This window comes from Salminus brasiliensis, chromosome 24, assembly GCF_030463535.1.
Source record: "Salminus brasiliensis chromosome 24, fSalBra1.hap2, whole genome shotgun sequence".
NCBI classification, from domain to species: domain Eukaryota; kingdom Metazoa; phylum Chordata; class Actinopteri; order Characiformes; family Bryconidae; genus Salminus; species Salminus brasiliensis.
The window spans coordinates 11484727-11500956 of record NC_132901.1 but is presented as its reverse complement, the minus strand read 5'-3'; the positions used below and the strand labels follow the sequence as shown (position 1 = coordinate 11500956).

Sequence of the window (16230 nt, the reverse complement as noted above, 5' to 3'; positions counted from 1 at the left end):
TGACGTTTGCAATAGGGCACTTCCTAAATCCCTTACACTGTATACACTACACAGAAGTGCACTTCTCTAGTCAAGTCTTTTAGGCTTCTCATGGAGTTTCAGGGCTAGGCCTCAAGACTGTGGTCATAGTACGTAAATGGAGCGTGGATGCCATCGTGTGGTCAAAATGTAAAACAATTAATCTTGCAATTTTTTATTTATTTATTGATTTATTTATTGATTTATTTATTTATTTCTTGTCCACGGAGACAATTAAAGAAGCAAAATCAGAAAGAGGAGAAAGAGTTACATTTAAATAGCAGAGAAGCTAACTTACAAGGGAGGAGGCAGTACGGTCGGCTGTTGATAAACTTTTGTTAGCACTTTTGTATTCATTTGTTACTTACCTATGCCTTGAAGAAAGTCTCTGACCTAAACCATGCAGGTTAATTTTTTTTGAGGGTGCGTATGTTTTTCCATATTTTAGCTTTGCTCCACTGGCCTCCAGCTCCTCAGTCAGGTCTTGATAGCAGATGAGTCAATTTTAATTGGCAAGGTTTTGGTCAGAGACCATCTTTAGTTAGGCATCATGGGAATTGTAGTCGTTGATCTAATACACTACAACTTAAAGATATAGTGTCCACAGAGACATTTAAAGAAAGAAAGATCAAACACAAATCGAATAAATGGTATATTATTGCATACAAGGGAAAAGCTCCTAATGAGGCCAACTAAAACTACATGTTTACGCCTTGGATTTCTCAGGCTCGTTTTACATCTTCTAATAAAAGTCATGTTAGATTAGATAAACACAGAGGGAGTTAATGTTGCTTTAAGTAATGTTGCTTTTACCATATGTTGCAGTTAGTGGATGATAAAGACATTGTGGTAAGCAAAGTAAGTGTAGAGCTCATGATGAAGTCTGGGTGAGTGGAAGCAGTTTGGCTAGACCTACCCCTTAGGCTTCTGATGGAGTTTCAGGGCTAAGCTTTAAGTCTGTGGTCGTAGTACGTGAATGGAGCGTGGATGCCATCTGGTGGTCAAAATGTAAATCTGCAAAATATAAAACAATTCATCTTTTTGATTTTTTGGTCCATGCAGACATTTAAAGAAGCAAAATCAGAAAGAGGAGAAAGAGTTTTTTGTATTCATTTGTTACTTACCTATGCCTTGAACAAAGTCTCTGACCGAAACCTTGCAGGGTGCGTATGCTTTTCCATATTTTAGCTATAGCAGATGAGCGGTTTTCTTTATTGATTTATGATTATTATGGGAACCTCAATATAAACTGATACACAGAGTTTAAGGGCTCTAAAGAGAAGGAAACAAAGGTCCTACATAGAAGTGCACTACTCTACAATTTGTCTCAAAGGCTTCTAGCAGTGAGTGAATTGGAGGCTTTTTACCTAACTGCATGCTGTTTGGTTGTCATGATGGCTAATACAGTGCCTTCATTAAAGACAGCTTCTATCAAGCATTCTTCAAAACAAGACATTTTATCTAGTTGTGGAAGGAGGTTATACGGTCTGGAGGTTTTTTTTTTTGTTTTGTTTTGTTTTTTTTTTCCTTCTGTCCGACTTTATCGTTAGCATATTGTTAAAATGAAACCCAAGCCCAAACGACAATCATCCCACAAGACATGTAATTACTTTTTAGATTTATTGGTGCAGTTAACAATCATATTTAATGTGTATAAAATTGCCCTAAATTAAGTTTCCATTTCATTGCCTGGCAGCATGAGAACTGGTAACCATGCTGGCTTCTAAAATGCCCTGAACTGAAGTATGCTTCAATAGAAACATTTTTAAAAATGTACTTTAAAAAACACTAACCAAAATAACACCGCAATACAAATGACTTAGTAGACGTACTGGAGTTCACAACCATCTATCAAATGAAAAAGCTGTAACATTCACACGAATAAATCTAGTTAGTTAACGTTTGCATTTGCCTAGTTTGACCACACGATGGCATCCACGCTCCATCCATGACATATATGCCCATGATCCCAAAACAACGGTGGTCGTTTGCAATGAGCACTTCCAAAAGCCCTTCTATTCACCACACAGAAGAGCACTACTGTACTCAAGGCTCAAAGGCTTCTACTCTCTATTACATAACCGGGTGCATCCTAGGCAGGACAAACACTTTACCCCTGCCAGTATTTATTCACTATTTCTTTTCCCTAGGCTTCTCTAATGATCATTTTACATGTGCTGGGAAGGTTCATTTAATTTGCTCCATACTTCAAGGGTTATACTTCCAGACAAGCTAGACTGTACTAAATAAGGTAATTTTTGAAGTATAGCACAAAACAATACTGACTCAACATTCATTTAATTTTGGCATTTTTCCCGCTGATCTGGGTTAATTTTACAAACAATGTGACGGGAAACATGAATTTTATAGAGTTAACATATAGAGTAAACATATAACTTTTTAGAGTTAGACATGCCTTGTTCTGGTAGAGGTATTGAAAGAGATTAAAAACAAACAAACAAAAAACAGTCACTTTAACACAATCCACCTCCATCATAAACCTGAGGCCTCGTTTACAAAGCTACTGTTACTCACTCTTCCTAGATCACATCTGCACTGAACACACTTTCACCGCCATACTTTTTTTTACTTACGCTACCTAAATTTACTTACTCTACCCTCGTCTTTTTGCCTTGCTCCGACCCTCTACATCAAAAGTCTAGCTCTGAACCTATTCTTGCTCTCTCGAATCTCACCATTAACCTAAGGCTTCAACCAAATTCATCTTTTTGTGACCAAACCAAGTAGTCCTAATACAAAATAACTCTGTCCTCCCTCTTAACCTAGTACAACATAACCTTAACATCATTCTAACCATGAAACCAAATAACCCCATCCGCCGTCTAACCCCAAAATAAAATAACCCATTTTCATTCATACTCTAATACAAACCCCACCACCTTCTCTCACAAACCCTAAAATGAAATAACCCCATCCTTCCTCCAACCATTATACAAAATCACTCCATCCTCATTCGAACCCCTCACATGAAACAACTCAAATCTCATTCTTGTACTAAAACAAATTAACCCCATCCCTCCCTCTATCTCAATAAGCAACACACCAAATTATTATTTTTAAACTTTTACTTTCATTTAACCCATTCCATGCAGTCATGACCATTCTACTTAGATGTGCAGTCCTCAGTAGGCCGAGGCCATGTGTATCCAAATCATCAGGCTGATGGCTAATGTTGAAACTCACTTTTACTGAACCTTCCTTTGTATCCTAAGGCAAAGGCTTAAGCTCACCGTCACTTTAACTCAATCCACCTTCATCATAAAACTGAGACCTTTGACCGCCATACTATTTTACTTACTCTACCCTCGTCCTTTTGCATTGCTCCGACCCTCTACATCAAAAAAATATCTATGAACCTATTCTTGCTCCCTCGAATCTCACCATTAACCTAAGACTTCAACCAAATTCATCTTTTAGTGAACCAAACCAAATAGTCCTAATACAAAATAACTCTGTCCTCCCTCTTAACCTAATACAACATAACCTTAACATCATTCTAACCATGAAACCAAATAACCCCATCCGCCGTCTAACCCCAAAATAAAATAACCCATTTTCATTCATACTCTAATACAAACCCCACCACCTTCTCTCTCCAACCCTAAAATGAAATAACCCCATCCTTCCTCCAACCATTATACAAAATCACTCCATCCTCATTCGAACCCCTCACATGAAACAACTCCAATCTCATTCTTGTACTAAAACAAATTAACCCCATCCCTCCCTCTATCCCAATAAGCAACACACCAAATTATTATTTTTAAACTTTTACTTTCATTTAACCCATTCCATGCAGACATGACCATTCTACTTAGATGTGCATTCCTCAGTAGGCCGAGGCCATGTGTATCCAAATCATCAGGCTGATGGCCAATGTTGAAATTCACTTTTTCTGAACCTTCCAAAGGCAAAGGCCTAAGCTCACAGTCACTTTAACACAATCCACCTCCATCATAAACCTGAGGCCTCGTTTACAAAGCTACTGTTACTCACTCTTCCTAGATCACATCTGCACTGAACACACTTTCACCGCCATACTTTTTTTACTTACGCTACCTAAATTTACTTACTCTACCCTCGTCTTTTTGCCTTGCTCCGACCCTCTACATCAAAAATCTAGCTCTGAACCTATTCTTGCTCTCTCGAATCTCACCATTAACCTAAGGCTTCAACCAAATTCATCTTTTTGTGACCAAACCAAGTAGTCCTAATACAAAATAACTCTGTCCTCCCTCTTAACCTAGTACAACATAACCTTAACATCATTCTAACCATGAAACCAAATAACCCCATCCGCCGTCTAACCCCAAAATAAAATAACCCATTTTCATTCATACTCTAATACAAACCCCACCACCTTCTCTCACAAACCCTAAAATGAAATAACCCCATCCTTCCTCCAACCATTATACAAAATCACTCCATCCTCATTCGAACCCCTCACATGAAACAACTCAAATCTCATTCTTGTACTAAAACAAATTAACCCCATCCCTCCCTCTATCTCAATAAGCAACACACCAAATTATTATTTTTAAACTTTTACTTTCATTTAACCCATTCCATGCAGTCATGACCATTCTACTTAGATGTGCATTCCTCAGTAGGCCGAGGCCATGTGTATCCAAATCATCAGGCTGATGGCTAATGTTGAAACTCACTTTTACTGAACCTTCCTTTGTATCCTAAGGCAAAGGCTTAAGCTCACCGTCACTTTAACTCAATCCACCTTCATCATAAAACTGAGGCCTTTGACCGCCATACTATTTTACTTACTCTACCCTCGTCCTTTTGCATTGCTCCGACCCTCTACATCAAAAAAATATCTATGAACCTATTCTTGCTCGCTCGAATCTCACCATTAACCTAAGACTTCAACCAAATTCATCTTTTAGTGAACCAAACCAAATAGTCCTAATACAAAATAACTCTGTCCTCCCTCTTAACCTAGTACAACATAACCTTAACATCATTCTAACCATGAAACAAAATAACCCCATCCGCCGTCTAACCCCAAAATAAAATAACCCATTTTTATTCATACTCTAATACAAACCCCACCACCATCTCTCTCCAACCCTAAAATGAAATAACCCCATCCTTCATCCAACCATTATACAAAATCACTCCATCCTCATTCGAACCCCTCACATGAAACAACTGCAATCTCATTCTTGTCCTAAAACAAATTAACCCCATCCTTCCCTCTATCTCAATAAGCAACACACCAAACTTTTGCTTTCATTTAACCCATTCCATGCAGTCATGACCATTCTACTTAGATGTGCAGTCCTCAGTAGGCCGAGGCCATGTGTATCCATGTGTATCCGAATCATCAGGCTGATGGCTTATGTTGAAACTCACTTTTACTGAATCTTCCTTTGTATCCTAAGGCAAAGGCCTAAGCTCACGGTCACTTTAACTCAATCCACCTTCATCATAAACCTGAGGCCTCCTTACAAAGCCACTGTTACTCACTCTTCCTAGATCACATCTGCACTAAACACACTTTCACCGCCATACTTTTTTACTTACGCTACCTCAATTTAATTATTCTACCCTCGTCCTTTTGCCTTACTTCGACCCTCTACATCAAAAGCCTTGCTCTGAACCTACTTTTGCTCACTCAAATCCCACCATAAACCTAAGGCTTTAACTAACTTCACCCTTCTGTGACCCAACAAAAAAGGCTTGTGGGAGAGCCTAACCGTATGCCTGGTTATATATACTAGACAGCTTTCATTACAAAGATCAGGTGTGTAATTCTAGGGTTTAAGTCAACCCTAGTATGGTTTCCTGCCTCACTCTTCCCCACCTGTAAGGCTGATCTCCTCTGGACTGGTCTTTCACAGGTGATGTGCAGCTTCATTTATCCCACTTAGCACTACAAGCCCACTCCATACAGTTAGTATGGCACAGTATTTTAGTTTGCTGCTCTGTCCCTGAATCCTAGTACACTATACCAATTAAATGCAAACAAACAATTAAGTAAGTTGATTTACATACATACATACATCAATAAGTATGTAACAATAAAGGCACTCTCTAATAAATAATAATAATTAGTATTATAACTTACTTGGTTCTTGAATAAAACTGCTCTTTGGAAGAAACCGTGGGTGGCTCTTAAAAGAGCCGTTGGGTTTGGATTATGCCGCTATCACTATTTACTTGGAGCTCGTGTACTTGGTGACGGCCTTTGTGCCCTCTGACACGGCGTGCTTGGCCAACTCACCGGGAAGGAGCAGACGCACAGCGGTCTGGATCTCCCTAGAGGTGATAGTAGAACGTTTGTTGTAGTGAGCCAAACGAGAAGACTCACCGGCGATGCGCTCGAAGATGTCGTTCACGAACGAGTTCATGATGCCCATCGCTTTAGAGGAGATTCCAGTGTCAGGGTGGACCTGCTTCAGCACCTTGTACACGTAGATGGCATAGCTCTCCTTCCTGGACTTTCTGCGCTTCTTGCCGCCTTTCCCGGCCGTCTTGGTCACGGCTTTCTTGGATCCCTTCTTGGGCGCGGACTTAGCTGGCTCAGGCATACTGCTCCTCGTCGAGTAAGACTAAAGAATGAGGGGGAGGCGAGAAGCTCCCACATTATTTAGACTCTAGCATTTTAATTAGACGAGGTACCGCCTCCAGAATGCCGTCAAACGACCATTGGACAACAAATTGTCCGCTCTCTTCTTGCCAACCCCCCACCCTTCATTCCCCTCCCCTCCCCTCCCTATTCTCCTCCTCCCTTCCCCCTCCCCAGAGCAGCATTCTCTTTGTTCGCCTACCCGCGCATTTTTACCCACCGTGCAGACGGCACATTATTTTTCGCCACAGCGGCGTTGACGGCGATATTCTGAATTTATTCAAACGTTTAATCAACGCATACGGGGGAAATTGAAAACTATATGTATTCTTCATATATATAAAATTAGCTTCTTAACCGGGAGATTCATAACCACCATCATTGACTATATTGAAACAAACAAACAAATATGATTCTTGCAACATTCTATCCCGCGCATTCTTAATCTACAGGGCTGTTTTTCTGTTTTTCGGCACAGCGGCGTTGACGGCGATTTTTTTTCTATCAGGATTTATTAAGACATATAGTTCGGATTTAACCAACGCACACGGGGGGCAAAATGGAAAACAATACATATATACAGACATATCTATTATATGTATATATACACACATGTATTCTTCCGGTATATTACATTTTAATACAGAGTATGCGGGAGATCGACTGCCTTATTTGATAACAAACTAAGAATAGAAACAGGCTCTTTTGCTGGATTTGTGGGTGGCTCTTAAAAGAGCCGTTGTGTTTAGAGCTGTTCAGGCCGAGCGTTTAACCTCCGAATCCATACAGAGTGCGTCCCTGGCGCTTCAGGGCGTACACCACATCCATAGCGGTGACGGTCTTTCTTTTGGCATGCTCAGTGTACGTGACTGCGTCTCTGATCACGTTTTCCAAGAACACTTTGAGCACACCGCGGGTCTCTTCGTAGATCAGACCGGAGATACGCTTGACGCCGCCACGACGAGCCAGACGGCGAATAGCCGGCTTTGTGATACCCTGGATGTTATCGCGAAGCACTTTACGATGACGCTTGGCGCCTCCTTTCCCAAGGCCTTTGCCGCCCTTTCCTCTGCCTGACATCCTCGCTGCTTCTTTTCCCAGTCGACGAGAAGAGAATCTATGAAGCTGGGGAGCCAGAGACACGCCTGTTATACTCCTCTATAGGACCTAAATGAAAGCAAGGGAACCGAGCGACGTCACAGTACATTAGCTCCGCCTCATACTCTGTACGTGTGCAGAACGCTTGTTTTGCTGTACAGCGACTCAAACATGCCTAGACCACTCAAAGATTGCACATAAAGCCACTGAGTGGGTAGCCATACAAAATACAGTATATTAATATTAATTCGGAATTAAATATTAATTCAGTACCCTCTGGATGTACTCATGTTCAAAATTCAAAAAAGTGCTCTTTTTGGATTTCATGTGGATTTCATTAACATGTGGTGTACATGGGGGGGGGGAATCAATAGTCAAAGTCAAGCAATAATAGCATCACTTCTCAATGCATTTGCAGCATGTCTTCCTTCTACTGCTTGTAGTTTCACAGTCTGGCCACACAATGGCATCCAGACTCCAAGTGTTCTAAAAAGGAATAAACTAATAATAGTAATAATAATAACGCAGCATACTTTGGATCATGCATAACCTTCACTCTGAATACTTTAACTCATCATGATTTAGCTTCGAAACCTACAGCCTAGCTCCAGACCTGCTTGACCTTATAATTAAAAAGTAAGCTAAACTATAATTAGGAGCTAAAATCACTTCTGAAATAGCTTGGTCTTATGGCGAAATCTTAAAATAAATAAATAAATAGCTGAATGAATTAATAAAATTCAGTGACCTAGGCTTAAGATGAACTTACAGTGACTCAAAGTAGGCTCATACACAGCCTCTGACTCCTTTTCACGAAATTTGAAGTGCATAGGGGCCATGTGACCTTTGTAAATAAACATTTATGCACCGTTTTCTTAGAAAGATTACACACTTGACATTATTATTGTTATTATTGTAGTAATTGATTGTGTGTTTTACCATCCTAAACCGCACTCCAGTACTCTCTAGTGCACTAGGTGAGTATAGAAGCCGTTTTTTCGTGACATCGTGCACTCCACGTGGAGTCGTTTCGGCAACTAGCTAACGAAAATAATCTTTTGTAAACAAAACACTAGCTAGCAAGCTACACAGGCTGCCCAGCTCTGAAAACCAGAAGATAGGCTGCTGGTAGCCGGGTTTAAGCACGACTGTTTCTCCCTCACTTGCTCCAAATAACAATATAGAGAACTACGCACGTGTCCGTAATATCGTTATTTCTGTGATTAATTACATTTAGCCATCATGCTACTCTCCAAGGTGGCTTCTCGGTTTCAACCACGACAGTAAACGTATAAATGTTGCTGTATACACCGTTTCATAATAAAACTTGACTGACTCGAGCGAGTGTGTATTTATCTGACAGGTATTTACACTCGCTGGCGTATGTTATTGTTTGTACCATCCGAGTTAGCTAGCATGCTAATCGCTTTGTTAGCTCATGTGTGGACCTGAAAAAGCAAGTTAACTCAAATCACTCAACAGCCACAAATCACGGCTGTATTGCGTACTTTTATGCTACAACCCCGCATGTGGTACTGCACTGTGGTCAACAAATAATGACCCCTCATAATTAGGCTCATATTTGCGCTTTACTGTTTATGCTAGCCGCGTTAGCCACGCTGCTAATCGCTAAGCTGGCTCCAAGCTATGTACAACTCCACACATAGATCCAGCAACGGCAGTTCTACATCAATTTGCTGTGACTGGGTGTACAACTTTAGGCTCTCGGCAAAATCGAGTTATCGGATATCATTATCTACTTCATTTTTGGCAAGTTAGCAAACGTTATCGTGCTAACAACGACACACCGGAGCTAACCAGGGTCCAGTAGTGTAAGGACTAAAAAAAAACGACGTTTCACATGTATGAACATTAAAAGTAGCTAACATATGTCTTAACACGACAAATACCTCGGTCAGCCCTCTGATGGCTGTCGCCATGTGCGCCTCGGTCTCGTATACAACAAAGTCACACTACATCACGCCATTCTAACGTGCGCAGCGTTTATTACACACACACACATGACAAAATTAGTCCTTCCTCAATGCACCTGAATATAAATCACATAAATGGCTATTTGGTACTAGGGTTACGACCTTGCAAGCATAAAACAAGCACCCACGAAGATCACCCCACTACTGTACACCATGGCACACGGTTTACTTTTTACTGTGACTGGACGTGCAGTTATCGGATTTCATCATTAGATGAAGACAGATAGATAGATAGATAGATAGATAGATAGATAGATAGATAATCAATAAAACGTCATCTATCGAACTTGTAGTTAGGCATCATGGGAATTGTAGTCCTTGATCTTGACACTACAGGATAAAGACACATCGTGTCATTGACACATTGACATAAAGACGTTTAAAGAAACACACAAACCAGTACAGGGTTTGTATTTTCTGTCAGAATGAATGAGTATGCATAAAGCAAGCCATATGTCTACAAATGCATCTCTCTCTCTCTCTCTCTCTCTCTCTCTCTCTCTCTCTCTCTCTCTCTCTTTCTCTCTCTCTCTTTCTCTCTCTCACAAACCACCACTGAAATATTTTTGCACATAAAGTAAATTGAGGCCAACTTAAACTAAACCCACACCATTTGGATTCCTCAGGTTTCCACTATACATCTTGTAATAACAGCCATATTGGTTAGCAGTTAGTGGAAGAGAAAGGAAGGAAAGAAATTGTGGAAAGCAAAGTATGTTGCAGTTAGTGGATGATAAAGCCTTAGACATATGTTGCAGTTAGTGGATGATAAAGAAATTGTGGTGATATAAAGTAAGTGTAAAGCTCATGATGAAGTCAGGGTGAGTGGAAGCAGTTTGGCTTGACCTACCCTTTAGGATTCTGATGGAGTTTCAGGGCTAAGCTTTAAGACTGTGGTCGTAGTACGTGAATGGAGCGTGGATGCCATCTGGTGGTCAAAATGTAAATCTGCAAAATATAAAAAATACATATTTTTTTTTTTGGTCCACAGAGACATTTAAAGAAGCAAAATCAGAAAGAGGAGAAAGAGTTAAATTTGAGAAGCACAAAAAAGCTAATTCACAAGTGAGTACGGCTGACTTTTGATACACCTTTGTTAGCACTTTTGTGTTAATTTGTTACTTACCTATGCCTTGAAGAAAGTCTCTGACCTTGCAGGTTAAAATGATTTTTTGCGCTGATGGTGCATCCGCTTTCCAATTTTTAGCTTTGCCCCACTTGCCTCCAGCTCTTCAGCCAGGTCTTGATAGCAGAGCGGTGTTCTTTATTGATTTATGATTATTATGTTGACCTCAATATAACCTGATGCATACATACATACACATAACCATACAACATAGAATTTAAGGGCTCTAAGGGGAGGAGAACAAAGGTCCTACATAGAACTGCACTACTCTACAGTTTGACTCTTAATGAGAGAATTGTTGGCTTTTTACCTAACTGATAATAAAGTGCCTTAAATAAAGAGTGCTTCTATCAAGCATTCTTTAACTAAAGACATTTTATCAAGATCTGTAAGGAGATAATACAGTATTGAGTATTTTGTTTTCTTCTGCCCTACTTTATCATTAGCATATTGTTAAAACCCAAACAAAATTACGGTGCCCTAAAATAAGTTTTCATTTCATTGCCTGGTAGCATGACAACTGGTTATCCTGCTGGCTACTAAAATGCCCAAAAGTTCCTTGGTAGAACTTAGTAGACTTACTGGAGTTCACAACCATCTGTCATATGTAAAAGCTGTAACATTCACACACATACACGTATACATCTATGTTGTTAGCGTTTGCATTTGCGAGTTTGACCACACGATGGCATCCACGCTCCATCCATGACATATATCCACGATCCCAAAACAACGGTGACGTTTGCAATAGGGCACTTCCTAAATCCCTTACACTGTATACACTACACAGAAGTGCACTTCTCTAGTCAAGTCTTTTAGGCTTCTGATGGAGTTTCAGGGCTAGGCCTCAAGACTGTGGTCATAGTACGTAAATGGAGCGTGGATGCCATCGTGTGGTCAAAATGTAAAACAATTAATCTTGCAATTTTTTATTTATTTATTGATTTATTTATTGATTTATTTATTTATTTCTTGTCCACGGAGACAATTAAAGAAGCAAAATCAGAAAGAGGAGAAAGAGTTACATTTAAATAGCAGAGAAGCTAACTTACAAGGGAGGAGGCAGTACGGTCGGCTGTTGATAAACTTTTGTTAGCACTTTTGTATTCATTTGTTACTTACCTATGCCTTGAAGAAAGTCTCTGACCTAAACCATGCAGGTTAATTTTTTTTGAGGGTGCGTATGTTTTTCCATATTTTAGCTTTGCTCCACTGGCCTCCAGCTCCTCAGTCAGGTCTTGATAGCAGATGAGTCAATTTTAATTGGCAAGGTTTTGGTCAGAGACCATCTTTAGTTAGGCATCATGGGAATTGTAGTCGTTGATCTAATACACTACAACTTAAAGATATAGTGTCCACAGAGACATTTAAAGAAAGAAAGATCAAACACAAATCGAATAAATGGTATATTATTGCATACAAGGGAAAAGCTCCTAATGAGGCCAACTAAAACTACATGTTTACGCCTTGGATTTCTCAGGCTCGTTTTACATCTTCTAATAAAAGTCATGTTAGATTAGATAAACACAGAGGGAGTTAATGTTGCTTTAAGTAATGTTGCTTTTACCATATGTTGCAGTTAGTGGATGATAAAGACATTGTGGTAAGCAAAGTAAGTGTAGAGCTCATGATGAAGTCTGGGTGAGTGGAAGCAGTTTGGCTAGACCTACCCCTTAGGCTTCTGATGGAGTTTCAGGGCTAAGCTTTAAGTCTGTGGTCGTAGTACGTGAATGGAGCGTGGATGCCATCTGGTGGTCAAAATGTAAATCTGCAAAATATAAAACAATTCATCTTTTTGATTTTTTGGTCCATGCAGACATTTAAAGAAGCAAAATCAGAAAGAGGAGAAAGAGTTTTTTGTATTCATTTGTTACTTACCTATGCCTTGAACAAAGTCTCTGACCGAAACCTTGCAGGGTGCGTATGCTTTTCCATATTTTAGCTATAGCAGATGAGCGGTTTTCTTTATTGATTTATGATTATTATGGGAACCTCAATATAAACTGATACACAGAGTTTAAGGGCTCTAAAGAGAAGGAAACAAAGGTCCTACATAGAAGTGCACTACTCTACAATTTGTCTCAAAGGCTTCTAGCAGTGAGTGAATTGGAGGCTTTTTACCTAACTGCATGCTGTTTGGTTGTCATGATGGCTAATACAGTGCCTTCATTAAAGACAGCTTCTATCAAGCATTCTTCAAAACAAGACATTTTATCTAGTTGTGGAAGGAGGTTATACGGTCTGGAGGTTTTTTTTTTTGTTTTGTTTTGTTTTTTTTTTCCTTCTGTCCGACTTTATCGTTAGCATATTGTTAAAATGAAACCCAAGCCCAAACGACAATCATCCCACAAGACATGTAATTACTTTTTAGATTTATTGGTGCAGTTAACAATCATATTTAATGTGTATAAAATTGCCCTAAATTAAGTTTCCATTTCATTGCCTGGCAGCATGAGAACTGGTAACCATGCTGGCTTCTAAAATGCCCTGAACTGAAGTATGCTTCAATAGAAACATTTTTAAAAATGTACTTTAAAAAACACTAACCAAAATAACACCGCAATACAAATGACTTAGTAGACGTACTGGAGTTCACAACCATCTATCAAATGAAAAAGCTGTAACATTCACACGAATAAATCTAGTTAGTTAACGTTTGCATTTGCCTAGTTTGACCACACGATGGCATCCACGCTCCATCCATGACATATATGCCCATGATCCCAAAACAACGGTGGTCGTTTGCAATGAGCACTTCCAAAAGCCCTTCTATTCACCACACAGAAGAGCACTACTGTACTCAAGGCTCAAAGGCTTCTACTCTCTATTACATAACCGGGTGCATCCTAGGCAGGACAAACACTTTACCCCTGCCAGTATTTATTCACTATTTCTTTTCCCTAGGCTTCTCTAATGATCATTTTACATGTGCTGGGAAGGTTCATTTAATTTGCTCCATACTTCAAGGGTTATACTTCCAGACAAGCTAGACTGTACTAAATAAGGTAATTTTTGAAGTATAGCACAAAACAATACTGACTCAACATTCATTTAATTTTGGCGTTTTTCCCGCTGATCTGGGTTAATTTTACAAACAATGTGACGGGAAACATGAATTTTATAGAGTTAACATATAGAGTAAACATATAACTTTTTAGAGTTAGACATGCCTTGTTCTGGTAGAGGTATTGAAAGAGATTAAAAACAAACAAACAAAAAACAGTCACTTTAACACAATCCACCTCCATCATAAACCTGAGGCCTCGTTTACAAAGCTACTGTTACTCACTCTTCCTAGATCACATCTGCACTGAACACACTTTCACCGCCATACTTTTTTTTACTTACGCTACCTAAATTTACTTACTCTACCCTCGTCTTTTTGCCTTGCTCCGACCCTCTACATCAAAAGTCTAGCTCTGAACCTATTCTTGCTCTCTCGAATCTCACCATTAACCTAAGGCTTCAACCAAATTCATCTTTTTGTGACCAAACCAAGTAGTCCTAATACAAAATAACTCTGTCCTCCCTCTTAACCTAGTACAACATAACCTTAACATCATTCTAACCATGAAACCAAATAACCCCATCCGCCGTCTAACCCCAAAATAAAATAACCCATTTTCATTCATACTCTAATACAAACCCCACCACCTTCTCTCACAAACCCTAAAATGAAATAACCCCATCCTTCCTCCAACCATTATACAAAATCACTCCATCCTCATTCGAACCCCTCACATGAAACAACTCAAATCTCATTCTTGTACTAAAACAAATTAACCCCATCCCTCCCTCTATCTCAATAAGCAACACACCAAATTATTATTTTTAAACTTTTACTTTCATTTAACCCATTCCATGCAGTCATGACCATTCTACTTAGATGTGCAGTCCTCAGTAGGCCGAGGCCATGTGTATCCAAATCATCAGGCTGATGGCTAATGTTGAAACTCACTTTTACTGAACCTTCCTTTGTATCCTAAGGCAAAGGCTTAAGCTCACCGTCACTTTAACTCAATCCACCTTCATCATAAAACTGAGACCTTTGACCGCCATACTATTTTACTTACTCTACCCTCGTCCTTTTGCATTGCTCCGACCCTCTACATCAAAAAAATATCTATGAACCTATTCTTGCTCCCTCGAATCTCACCATTAACCTAAGACTTCAACCAAATTCATCTTTTAGTGAACCAAACCAAATAGTCCTAATACAAAATAACTCTGTCCTCCCTCTTAACCTAATACAACATAACCTTAACATCATTCTAACCATGAAACCAAATAACCCCATCCGCCGTCTAACCCCAAAATAAAATAACCCATTTTCATTCATACTCTAATACAAACCCCACCACCTTCTCTCTCCAACCCTAAAATGAAATAACCCCATCCTTCCTCCAACCATTATACAAAATCACTCCATCCTCATTCGAACCCCTCACATGAAACAACTCCAATCTCATTCTTGTACTAAAACAAATTAACCCCATCCCTCCCTCTATCCCAATAAGCAACACACCAAATTATTATTTTTAAACTTTTACTTTCATTTAACCCATTCCATGCAGACATGACCATTCTACTTAGATGTGCATTCCTCAGTAGGCCGAGGCCATGTGTATCCAAATCATCAGGCTGATGGCCAATGTTGAAATTCACTTTTTCTGAACCTTCCAAAGGCAAAGGCCTAAGCTCACAGTCACTTTAACACAATCCACCTCCATCATAAACCTGAGGCCTCGTTTACAAAGCTACTGTTACTCACTCTTCCTAGATCACATCTGCACTGAACACACTTTCACCGCCATACTTTTTTTACTTACGCTACCTAAATTTACTTACTCTACCCTCGTCTTTTTGCCTTGCTCCGACCCTCTACATCAAAAATCTAGCTCTGAACCTATTCTTGCTCTCTCGAATCTCACCATTAACCTAAGGCTTCAACCAAATTCATCTTTTTGTGACCAAACCAAGTAGTCCTAATACAAAATAACTCTGTCCTCCCTCTTAACCTAGTACAACATAACCTTAACATCATTCTAACCATGAAACCAAATAACCCCATCCGCCGTCTAACCCCAAAATAAAATAACCCATTTTCATTCATACTCTAATACAAACCCCACCACCTTCTCTCACAAACCCTAAAATGAAATAACCCCATCCTTCCTCCAACCATTATACAAAATCACTCCATCCTCATTCGAACCCCTCACATGAAACAACTCAAATCTCATTCTTGTACTAAAACAAATTAACCCCATCCCTCCCTCTATCTCAATAAGCAACACACCAAATTATTATTTTTAAACTTTTACTTTCATTTAACCCATTCCATGCAGTCATGACCATTCTACTTAGATGTGCATTCCTCAGTAGGCCGA

At 39.5% G+C, this 16230-nt stretch overlaps 2 protein-coding genes across 2 annotated transcripts; both read right to left on the bottom strand.

Moving 5' to 3' along the window:
* Positions 1-6209: 6209 nt before the first annotated feature.
* On the bottom strand, positions 6210-6584 carry LOC140547002 (histone H2B). The gene has a single exon (XM_072670487.1). The coding sequence runs from the start codon at positions 6582-6584 to the stop codon at positions 6210-6212; it is 375 nt and encodes a 124-aa protein (XP_072526588.1).
* An 806-nt stretch (positions 6585-7390) lies between these two features.
* On the bottom strand, positions 7391-7702 carry LOC140547003 (histone H4). Its single transcript, XM_072670488.1, has one exon. The coding sequence runs from the start codon at positions 7700-7702 to the stop codon at positions 7391-7393; it is 312 nt and encodes a 103-aa protein (XP_072526589.1).
* Positions 7703-16230: the final 8528 nt, after the last annotated feature.